Raw genomic sequence first — 12,497 nt, 5'->3', positions numbered from 1 at the left:
CACGTCACGGTGGCCTCTTATGAGTGGGTCCCTGATAGCAGGGGTGTTGTGGGGCTGCTGGGTCTCGCCACCTACAGGTGCTGGTGTTGCAGCGGCGATCATCATGTGGCACCGGGCCAAGTTAGAGTAAGGATCCACTCATAAGAGGTCACCTTGACGTGGTGGGTGGGCTTATGCATTTTGATCAAAACGTCTACTAAGGAGAGATTTATGGTCTCCCTGTGCTACTTTTTTTTTTAGGTGTAAAACAGTCACTAACAAGGTGTCGTGAGCGGTGTTTCTACGCCAGTTTTTGATAAATCTCTGCCTAAGTGCCTCAATAGCTGCTGAGAAGCAATAGATCAGAGCTCGGCATGTGGGTGTGCGAGACATGCCTTTTTTTTTTTTTACACTACAGATTGGCAGCTTTCAATGCATTTATTTTAATTTTTTTTTAATCCAGAACAGGATTCAGGGGAATAGGGAATCCAAGAGCAAGAACTTGTAATGGATTTGAGGATTTTTTCCAGATCAAATCTGCAGTTCCTCCAGGAAAATCCGCATCAAATCGTGCAAATTGCTTGCAGAGTCGATGTGGAAAATTTGTGTAGATTTTTAAATTTGCTGCGGATTTTCCATACGAATGGCAGTGCTGCTGAAAGCCAATGGACTCTGCAACAAAACTTGACACACTGGTGTAAAGTAGAACTGGCTTAGTTGCCCATAGCAACCAATTAGATTGACTCTTTCATTTTCCATAGGAGCTGTAAAAAAAGTAAGGTGGAATCTGATTGGCTGCTATGGGCACCTAAGCCAGTTCCACTTTACACCAGTTTTGATAAATCTCCCCCACCGAGTATGAAAACATGTACAAATCTCATGCTCTTTGCCGTTACTGGAATCCGCTGCGGATTTTCCGTTGGGACATCCGGACGAAAAATCTGCAGCAAATCCGTGACATGTGAACGAGCCCTTCTACTCCTTCCTGTTTGATCCACTTCTGGCTTTGGCTGCATGTATTCACACAGTGCGGTCCCTTGGGAAACCCCATCCCATGACCAAAAATACACCCTTGGGCCTCATGCACACATACGCGTGGTGTCCATGCTGCAGACCGCAAATAGCGATCTGTGTGTCCGCTGTCTGCGGACGCAGACCCACCCACTTGAATGGGGTCCGCCATCTGCACCGCACGGACAAAAACCCCACAGAAGCACAACCTGCCTCCGTTCCGCACCGCACCTTCTGGATTGCACACCCATTCAAGTCAATTCGTGACGTCATTCACGCAGCCGATGCCCGTATATTGCGGACCCGCAATACGGGCACGAACCTGTCAGAGTCGTGTGCATGAGGCCTTAAAAACGTTTTTCGGAGATCCTAAAAATGTTGGCTAGTAGAAGGCAATGGCATAAAATAAGGTCAGTATTAGGGCTCATGCACACAAACGTATCTTTCCGTGTCCTTTAAGGTTTTTTTTTGCGGGACCGTATGCAGAATTATTCATTTCAATGGGTCCGCAAAAAAACAAAACAAAAAAAAAAAACGGAAGTTACTCTGTGTGCTTTCCGTATGTCTGTTCCACAAAAAAATAGAACATGTCCTATTATGGTCCGCTTTACTGACAAGGATAGTACTGTTCTATGAGGGCCAGCTGCTACGTTCCACAAAATACAGAATGCACACGGACATCATCCTTATTTTTTGCGCACCGCAAAATACATACGGTCGTGTGAACAACCCAAACTCCTATTAACAGAAGCCTGGCTGTCTCCATCATAACGGCCACCTCTGCATTCAATCACAGCCGCCTGGACGTACACGGGGACCACCGTTCTGCAGGTCCAGAGGTGGGACCTTCAGCAGACATTTATGGCATACCCCGCAGAGCTGATGGAGATATCCCCTTGACGTTTCGATGCGTTTCCCTCCCCCACATTCTGATTAATTCCCTTTTGATCACGTTGGTCCTTGGGTTTCCCAATGCAGTTTTCGAGTTGTAGTTTCAGTCTGACACTGATCCGCATTTTTTACAGATCGGATGCGGACACGTTCATTTCAATGGGGCCATAAAAGATGCAAACAGCACAATGTGTACAGTCCACATCCGTATGTCGTCCGCAGCCCCGCAAGAAAGATAGAACATGTCCTAATAGGCATTTGAAACATACTGCAGGACCCGTAAAAGGGAAAATGCGGGATGCACACGGCCGCTATCCCCGTTTTTCAGACCGGTGCAAAAAACGGATACGGTCATATGCATGAGGACTAATAAAAGAAGTGGATCAGCACTCACTGATTGATGCTAATAAATCTTTTTATTGCCATAAACAAAACACAGGCAGATGTGACGCGTTTTGGCTAAACAGCAGTTTTTTTAAAACAAGCATGTATCTGTTCTTAAAGGGGTTTTCTCACTTCAGCAAGTGGCGTTTATCATGTAGAGAAAGTTAATACAAGGCACTTACTAATGTATTGTGATTGTCCATATTGCTTCCTTTGCTGGCTGGATTCATTTTTCATCACATTATACGCTATACGTTTCCATGGTTATGACCACCCTGCAATCCAGCAGCAATGGTCGTGCTTGCACATTATAGAAAAAAAAAAGAGTCGGCCTCTGCGAGGACTGTGGGAGCGCACATAGGCTGGTGCTTTCTTTCTATAGTGTGCAAGCACGTCCACTGCTGCTGGGCTGCAGGGTGGTCGTAACCATGGAAATGAGCAGTCTATAATGTGATGGAAAAATGAATCCAGCCGGCAAAGGAGGCAATATGGATAATCACAATACATTAGTAAGTGCCTTGTATTAGCTTTCTCTACATGATAAATGCCATTTGCTGTAGTGACACAGCCCCTTTAATACTTACTCTGCCTTTATGATCCACAATAGGGATGAGCGAATCTATTTGTCTAATCCACCAGAGCTCTTCACCTGTCCCCGCTGGTGATAAAGCTCCCCCTGCCGCTTGATTGGAAGGGCCCGACATCTCGCCCGTGGCCCTGACAACCTTGTGCCTGCGCTACTGCTTCTGGATCAGCAACTGTTCAAGAACTGCTACCCCGAGGTGTAGCAGCACATGCACAGTGGAAGCAGAGCCTCTGCGCTTGCACCACTAACCAGAGCAGCAGCGCAGGCGCTAGATGTCCCGCCTCGTCATTCAAGCGGCACAGGGAGATTCTTCACCAGCCCCTCACAGGCGAAGAACTCTGGATGATGAGACACATTGATTCCTAGGAATTGATTCGCACATCCCTAATCCACATCTAGCAAAACAAAAAACAACAAAAAGATAATGCATTAAAAAAAAACGCTAAAAATATCAAATCTGCTGCAGACTATGTAGGCACCATACAGACGACTCCTCCACACCGCAGAGGATACACGTTCAGGATCCCGCACGACCCGCACATCGAATCTCTTTAGTATTACAGCTGGAAAAAGAAGGAGCGGAGTTTGGCGCGTTTCACGAGCACTCTGCAGTCTAGACAGTCTGCACTCCGGGGCAGGACCCTGCCATCAACATTCATGTGAAATCCCTGTTTTTCTTTCCTATAAACCCTTAGGTTCAGGAAAAAAATAAAAAATAAAAAAAAATTATATATATATATAATTATTATTCCACAAAGATTTAGGTCAGTCGGAAAAGAATTTTCCCAACTGCTCCGGAGGCTTGAATCACTAAAAACATCAAAAAAATTAAAAATAAAATTTTTTAATGTATACATTCCTCCGGTAAGCACTGACCAGGGCAGCGGTGATCAAACCTGCAGGAAAAAACCCACCCAAAACATTACCAGCACAATACACTGTAGCAGATCCCCCCCTCCCCTCCACACTATAGACTAGGACTCTCCCAACAAGTCTCGGAGTGCCCCCCCCCCCCCCCGCTCTGCAGGCTCTGTCAACAAAAGGGGGGAGTCAGGCGAGGATGAAGCTCCAGCAGGAAGTGGAGGAGGGGCGCTGGATATCATAAACACAGCTGAAGCACTGGGGGGGCGTCAATTAATAAGTTACCAAAACTTTAGTGACTCTGAAAGTGACCCCCCACCACCGCCATGAAACGCGTGAGTGCAGGATCCACATCTGGAAGGTTTACATCCTAATGTAATTTCTGCATTTCATTTCGGGGAGCAATGCCTCACCGCCGCTATACGGATTACGTCGATTTGTGGTGCCCCCACTATACAACCCCCACGATAAAGAACTATGAACACAGCCTATTATCGCTACAAGCTGGACAAATAATCGCTCCACGTAAACGAGTCTCTAGGGCAGAGATTCAAGTGCCCCCCAACGTTCTGATCGTAGAGCTATTAAAAGCATGAGGACATGACGGGGTCCTATCCCAACGGTACAGGCTGTAGACCAGGAGACCCAGGGACCACTGGGGGTCTCGGCTCCACATAGTGTTCCAGTGTGAACTTTATATTGTTATTACGGAGCATGGGGGGGGGGGGAATAAAACGATGGGAGAATCGCAGGATCCCACAGTCCGTTAGCGCTCCGCGGACCAGCAGACGAGATTACGGATCATTAGCCTTTTTGGACAAGTCTGTATTTAGTAACGAGACGGGAATTAGCCTAATTACAGCTATTGTCCCCGTCCCTCTCCTCCGGCTGACGCAGCGTAATCACTTTCACTGGCCGGCGGCGTTGGTCACTGACGTAACGATTTTCACCCTGACGACGACTGTGACGTATAACGATCAGCGACATTCCACTGAAGGATCCCAAAAAGTGATCGGACGTCGGCCATTAGATCCTAGATATCGAGTCCAAAACGATTCAGATGCAAAAATAAAAAAAATATAGTCAGAAGATCCCAAGCTTATCACGTGTGATAATGTAAAAGTGATCAATTACATCGCAGAGAAATGATCCCAAGGAGAAGAAAAAGATCCCAGGCTGATCAGATGTGATCATGTGAAACTAGATCCCAGATAAATGATACCAAAACAATGGGACGCAAAAGAAAAAGAAAAAATCCCAAAGCCGATCAGATGTGACAGTGTAAAAGTGATCAATTATATCCCAGAAAAATAATCCCAAGAAGACAACCCCAGGCTGATCGGATGTGAAAACGTGAAAGTGACCAGTCAACTAGATCCCAGATAACTGATCCCAAGCCGATCAGACGTGACAGTGTAAAAGTGATCAATTAGATCCCTGGTAAACGATCAGATGCAAAAAATAAATAAAAAATAATATAATAATAAATATATAAAAATTTAAATAAAACTACCGGTAAATAAATAAGATTCCCAAGCTGACGAGATGCAACGTGTGAAATCTTGCTGTCAAAATGATCATTAGATCCCAGATCATCGACGCAGGGTTAGAAAACCCAGCAGTGCGATCCCAAAATCAATCCGCTGCGAAAACACGAATCCCCTGATGTCAAAACACTCAGATTCGACCAAGTCAATGATCCCAAACCGATCGAGACTGATATACGGTCCCAAATAATCCAATTAAACCCCTGCGACCCATCAGGAAAAGGGATCGCCCACATTTTATTAAAACTTTTTCTCTCTCAACAATCCCATTCACACCATGCACTCCCCAGTGTTAAAGTGACACCAACCTAAAAAAATAAAACACCGTCTTCCAACACAATTGTTACCAACAGCAGAGAGAAAAATAAAAATAAGAAAAAAAAAAAGTTGCAGGAAACTTTTTACCAAATCACAGCTACACAACTGCAACCTGTGGGAAACTACAACTCCCAGCATGCCCAGGGTGCAGAGCCACCAATGTCACTGGAAATCACCGGAGCCCAAAATATATCTCAATCCCATAAAAAGCAAATGCCACCTACCGTCTCCCCCGACACCAGGGCCAGCGAGGCGACGCCGAGTAGTATCCACATAGTCCTCATGACTTAAGGCTGCGCGGTGACACCACAGGAACTTCTGCCGCTCTCCCACTTGTTGCTCCAGGAATCCCCGGCAGTTACCGCAGTGTCCGGCTCCGCCGCTTTGGCTGTGTGCAGAGCAGTAGCTGTGATAGCGCTCTTATGTGGCCGCTCTCCCCCCTCCGGTGTGCAGGCTGCAGAGTGACGCTCCGGCTCCGAGAACAGCTCCGTCCCTCCCTCAGTCTCCTCAGCAATGAGCTGGAGTAGTGCGACTCCTAGGAGACCCAGGAGAATGCGCGCACTGTGGATTGGCAGCCGCGCGGCGCAGGAAGTGACATTCCTCCAGGATCCTCCTCCTCCCGCAGTCTCCGCCGCCCGGGGCCCCTCACCTTCCCTCCTCCTGGAGTCTCCGCCGCCCGGGGCCCCTCACCTTCCCTCCGTCCCGCAGTCTCCGGGGCCCCTCACCTTCCCTCCGTCCCGCAGTCTCCGGGGCTCCTCACCTTCCCTCCGTCCCGCAGTCTCCGGGGCTCCTCACCTTCCCTCCGTCCCGCAGTCTCCGGGGCTCCTCACCTTCCCTCCGTCCCGCAGTCTCCGGGGCTCCTCACCTTCCCTCCGTCCCGCAGTCTCCGGGGCTCCTCACCTTCCCTCCGTCCCGCAGTCTCCGGGGCTCCTCACCTTCCCTCCGTCCCGCAGTCTCCGGGGCTCCTCACCTTCCCTCCGTCCCGCAGTCTCCGGGGCTCCTCACCTTCCCTCCGTCCCGCAGTCTCCGGGGCTCCTCACCTTCCCTCCGTCCCGCAGTCTCCGGGGCTCCTCACCTTCCCTCCGTCCCGCAGTCTCCGGGGCCCCTCACCTTCCCTCCGTCCCGCAGTCTCCGGGGCTCCTCACCTTCCCTCCGTCCCGCAGTCTCCGGGGCTCCTCACCTTCCCTCCGTCCTGCAGTTCACACGGGCAGTGACATGAGGTGTAATAGAGGGAAGACGTCACCGATATCAGGCTCGTCTTATAGACAGCAGCTAGGATTTATCACACTGCAGGGGAAAAGTCGCATAAATAACGCACCGTGGGAACCTGTCACCTCAAAAACACATATAAAACCGCCATCATTACCTTCCAGTCGCCCCCAGTGTGTTTCATTCCTCCATCGGTCGCTCTATACTTGATAAAAACGCTTTTTTTGACCACCTCAGCCCCCCTAGCTTAAACCCCCTACCTTCGTTCACATCACCGTTCTGGCTTTCCGTTCTCCTCCGTCTAGGAGCAGGAGAACGGAAAGGACGGAAAAGTCACATATCTGACGTCAAACGGAGCCCTTAGGACCCCATAGATTATAATGGGGTCCGTTATGTTTCCGCTCAGAAGATGATTTTTAAGCGGAGACAAAAGTTGTGCGTGCAGGAGTTTTTTTCTTCGCTTAAAAATCATCTGAGCGGAAACATAACGGACCCCATTATAATCTATGGGGTCCTAAGGGCTCCGTTTGACTTAGTTTGGCGTCAGTTATGTGACTTTTCCATCCTTTCCGTTCTCCTGCCCCTAAACGGAAAGGCTGAACGGTGATGTGAACGAAGCCTTCATGACCAGGCCACTTTTTACACTTCTGCACTACACTCCTTTCACCGTTTATCGCTCGGTCATGCAACTTACCAGCCACATTAATTTTACCTCCTTTTCTTCTCACTAATAGAGCTTTCATTTGGTGGTATTTCATTGCTGCTGACATTTTTAAATTTTTTGTTATTAATCGAAATTTACTGAGATTTTTGCAAAAAAATTACATTTTTCACTTTCAGTTATAATTTTTTTTAAAAAACAACATCTATATATAAATTTTTCTCTAAATTTATTGTTCTACATGTCTTTGATAAAAAAAAATGTTTGGGTAAAAGTTATGTCGTTTACAAACTATGGTACAAAAATGTGAATTTCCGCTTTTTGAAGCAGCTCTGACTTTCTGAGCACCTGTCATGTTTCCTGAGGTTCTACAATGGCCAGACAGTACAAACACCCCACAAATGACCCCATTTCGGAAAGTAGACACCCTAAGGTATTCACTGATGGGCATAGTGAGTTCATAGAACTTTTAATTTTTTTGTCACAAGTTAGCGGAAAATGATGATTTATTTTTTCCTTACAAAGTCTCATATTCCACTAACTTGTGACAAAAAATAAAAACTTCCATGAACTCACTATGCCCATAACGAAATACCTTGGGGTGTCTTCTGGGGGGTGACCCCATTTTGGAAAGACCCCATTTTGAAAAAATGAATCTAGCCAGCGAAGGAGACAATATGGACAATCACAATACATTAGTAAGTGCCTTGTATTAAAGGGGTTATTCCCATCTGCGACTATGGAGGCATATCACACCACTGGGACCCGTACCTGTATCGAGAACGGAGCGGGGAAGGTGGTGGCTGGAGGACCGGCCACCACCAAGCGCTCTCCCCTTGAAGTTAATGGGAGTGCGCCACGCTTGCACGGCCACTGCTCCCATTCATTTCTATAGGGGGTGACGAGAATTTTTGGCAGCCCCATAGAAATGAATGAAGGGCGGCTGCCCATGCAGTGTGCCCGCCGTAACTTTCTGGGCTCCGTTTTCAGTGTAGAGGTAGAACCCGCACCTATCCTAGCGATATGTCCCTTTAAAGACCTTGCTTATGCACCCAATGTCTGATAGGTGCGGGTCCCACCTCTGGAGTCCAAACCTATCTTTAGAACGGAGCCTATAAAGCGCATAAGGGCTGGTAACTCACCGGCTAAGCCGGTATTTTAGTCCACCGGCCGATGACGGTAATTTTTTTTCTACCAGCAATAATAATTTCCTATAATATTCCTATATGGACTGTTACTAATGAGCGCTTCCATTCCACAGCCACCTCCCCCGCCAGGGTCAGGACCTGCACTCCAGCGTGATGACGTTTTACAGCATTGACTGGAAGCAGCATGAGCTGCAAAACCTCATCAGGCTGAATCGCAGTTCCAGTCAGCAGCGAGTGTTCACCACAGCGCGATCAAATGGAGGAGGGGGCATTACTATTAAAGGGGGCATTACCATTAACGGGGGCACTATTAATTCTGGGAGGCACTAATTGGGGCGTTAATATTACTGAGGGGCACTAATGGGGGCATTACTATTACCTGGGGCATTACTATTACCAGGGGCACTAATGGGTGCATTACTATTACTGGGGCACTATTAATTCTTGGAGGCGCTAATTGGGGCATTAATATTACTGAGGGGCATCAGTGGGGGCTTTACTATTACTGGGGGCACTAATGGGGGCATTACTGTTACCGGGGGCACTAAAGGGGGCATTATTTATGACATAGTGACTTAATGCCCCATGTTAAGCCACGCCCCCACAACTACACCCCCTTTGGGCAGTGGCTTAACTTATTTCGTTGAGAAAGGTGGCAATCCTAGTGGCCACCCTCCATTCATTTCTGCCAAAAATAGCCAAGTGGTGCTCTTGGCTATTTTCCGAAGTCCCATTGAAATGAATGAGAGGCACAAGAGCGGCCACAGCTCCAGTCACTCCTATGGGGCTAACGGAAATAGCTGAGCCAGTACGCGGCTATTTTTGGCCCTCCCATTCGGAATCTGCATAGTTTTTTTATTTCCCTGACGTGTTTCTTAACGCTGTTTTAGGGCTCATGCACATGACCATTGTTGTTTTGCGGTCCGCAAATTGCTGATCTGCAAAACACTGATAACCCGCCGTGTGCGTTCTACATTTCGCAGAACGGCCCCTAATAGAACAGTACTATCCTTGTCCGTAATTCGGACAATAAAAGGAAAAGTTCTATTTTTCAGAGGAATGGCCATGCGGACATGCGACACGAAAAAAGATAAGTTCATGTGCATGAGCCCTTAACATGCAGATTCCCCACTGAGATCAGTGAGGAAGTTCTGTATGCATTTTGGTGTGGACTCTGCGCCATAAATTCACATGTAGAACTTCGCCATTGCTTTCAATGGGGAATCTGCATGTGAATGCAAGTAGCTGTCACCCCCAACCCCAGAATTGCAAAAGAATACAGCAGGGTTGGATTTCTTCATGATTCTTGGGGCGTGGTCACGGCAGATCCTACACAACTATCCCTGGTCATGTGACAGGTGTAGCCCCAGCCAAAAAATCACGTGCGATCTGCAACACAAAATCCTTCCAGTTTGCAAAACGGTTGCCGATTGTCTGTCAATTTCAGGACAGTCAGTAAAAAGAGGACGCTTGTTTGCAGCGCTCCTGGATGTTTATAAGCCTGGAGGAACTGGTGCAGATTCTCACTCTAAGGGCTCATTCACACGGCCGTAGCTTTTGTCTGCATCCAATACAGAGCCATTCATCTGAAAGGGGCCGCAAAAGATGCGGTTGGCGCACCGGGTGCTGTCCACATCCGTAAGTTCGTTCAGCAGCCCTAAGGGCTCATGCACATATATGCATTTTGCGGAACGGAAGGGCCGGCCCCTAATAGAACAGTCCTATCCTTGTCCGTAACGCGGGCAATAAAAGAACATTTTCTATTCTTTTGCGGAACGGACATACGGAAACGGAATGCACACGGAGTAACTTCCTTTTTCTTGTGGACCCAGTGAAATGAATGGTTCCTCATATGGTCATCAAAAAAATAAAAATACGGAACGGACACGGAAAGAAAATAAGTTTGTGTGCGTGAGCCCTAAGGGTGATTGTAGAGCTGCAACGAGTAATAAAGTTACTTGACACAGAAAAATCCTCGATGCAAATCTTTTGCATTGAGGATTCATTTGTGTCATGTGACCACAGAGCGTGAGTAAAGTGCTTGCTATTACTCACCGCTCCGTGGTCACCCGCCAGCCCACATCACGCTGCACTGGATCCTGACACATCGTCAGGACATAGTGTACGTAAGTGTGCTGTGTGACGTCAGGAGGACAGTGCAGAAGATGGAAGATCTGTGCAGTGTCAGCGGCGCCTCCTACAGGAAAGGTAAGTATTTCACTGTGACTGATGGCTAGGAGCGGAGATGAGGAAGCTTTCGAGAAAGAAAGTGCCCTCCTTTTTCGGAGGTTCCTGGCTAGGGGGTACCTGAACAAAAGCCTTTTTAAGGCATACAACAGAGCAAAGAAAGCAGATAGGAGTGCTCTGCTTAGTAGCAGGATGAATCGGGAAGAAAAATCGACCATACGTTGTATTGGTACTTTTGATGTTCAACACGAACGAGTATATAGAATTTTTGAGCGGTACTGGCATATTCTGAAAACAGATGAAGATCTAAGAGAAGTAATCCCCCCTAATCCGGCAATAACGTATAGACGAGGGAAAACCTGAAAGCCATGTTAGTACATTGCCATTTCCGGCAAGAGAAGACACCAGTCACCACTTGGTTGAGTACTAAGGGGTCGTATCCCTGTAGAGAATGTATTTATTCTAGGTATATGACACCCCTAAAGGAATTTACCAATCCAGTAGATGGTAAACGTTACCAGATAAGAGAGTATATTAATTGCAAGACCACAGGAGTGGTATATGCAATAAAGTGTGACTGCCCTAAGAAAGAGACTTTCCGGACATTTTAGCAAAATTAATACAGGGGCAGATACAACACTCTCTAGACATATGATAGAACAACATGAAAGCAATGTGACCAAACTCAAAGTCTGGGGGATTCAGAAGATCAAAAAAGGACCCAGACAAGGAGATATTGATAGAAGACTCTTACAAGAGGAAACCCGCTGGATCTATTGCTTGCAAAGTTTAGGCCCTAAAGGCCTTAGTGAAGGGTTCACTTACTCTTCATTTATTTAAAAGGTTCCTAATGCCCAATACATATATATGACAGCAGGGCCGGCACTTCCATAGAGGCAAGGGGGGCAATTGCCCCCGAGTACTTAGGGCCGGCCCGCAACTAACCAGTCATCTGTATTTCCGTCCTCAGGACAACGATACAGATGGCTGTGCAGCAGGGGAGGGAGAGGTGTGTCCCTTCCTCTGATAGGCTGCAGGCACTGGGCCGGCAGCCTATCAGAGGGCGGCGCAATGACGTCATCGCGCCGCCTGAGCCGTACAGCGCGGGACACAGGCCGGAAGAGGCCTGCATCACATCGCTGCCAAGGAGGTAAGTATAAGTTGTTTTTTTTTGTCAATACTGGCACAGGATGAGGGGCTCTGGCTACTGGCACATGATCAGGGGGGGGCTATAGCTACTGGCACATTATAGGGGGGCCTATGGCTACTGGCACATTATAGGGGTCCTATGGCTACTGGCACATGTTGATGGGGGGCTCAGGCTACTGGCATATGATAAGGGGGGCTCTGGCTACTGGCACATGATAGGGGGCTCTGGCTACTGGCACATTATAGGGGGGCCCTATGGCTACTGGCACATGATAGGGGGACCTATGGCTACTGGCACATGTTGATGGGGGGCTTAAGCTACTGGCACATGATAGGAGGGCCTATGGCTACTGGCACATGATGGGGGAGGCTCAGGCTACTGGCACATGATAGGGGGGCCTATGGCTACTGGCACATGTTGATGGGGGGGCTAAGGCTACTGGCACATGATAGGGGGCTCTGGCTACTGGCACATGATATAGGGGGGGGGGCTCTGGCTACTGGCACATGATATAGGGGGCTCTGGCTACTGACACATGATATAGGGGGGCTCTGGCTACTGGCAC

The 12,497-nt window shown here is 48.0% G+C and overlaps 1 protein-coding gene across 1 annotated transcript in view; it reads right to left on the bottom strand.

Annotated features, from left to right (window-relative positions):
- Nucleotides 1-6,115, bottom strand: part of SDC2 (syndecan 2) — a 104,171-nt gene extending 98,056 nt beyond the window's left edge. Inside the window, exon 1 of the mRNA XM_044293615.1 lies at nucleotides 5,802-6,115. Within this exon, the coding sequence (XP_044149550.1) occupies nucleotides 5,802-5,861 (60 nt within the window). The 5' untranslated portion in view covers nucleotides 5,862-6,115. The remainder of the gene's footprint in view (nucleotides 1-5,801) is intronic.
- Nucleotides 6,116-12,497: the final 6,382 nt, after the last annotated feature.

This window comes from Bufo gargarizans, chromosome 5, assembly GCF_014858855.1.
Source record: "Bufo gargarizans isolate SCDJY-AF-19 chromosome 5, ASM1485885v1, whole genome shotgun sequence".
NCBI lineage: Eukaryota > Metazoa > Chordata > Amphibia > Anura > Bufonidae > Bufo > Bufo gargarizans.
This window is presented reverse-complemented; position numbering and strand designations above follow the sequence as displayed.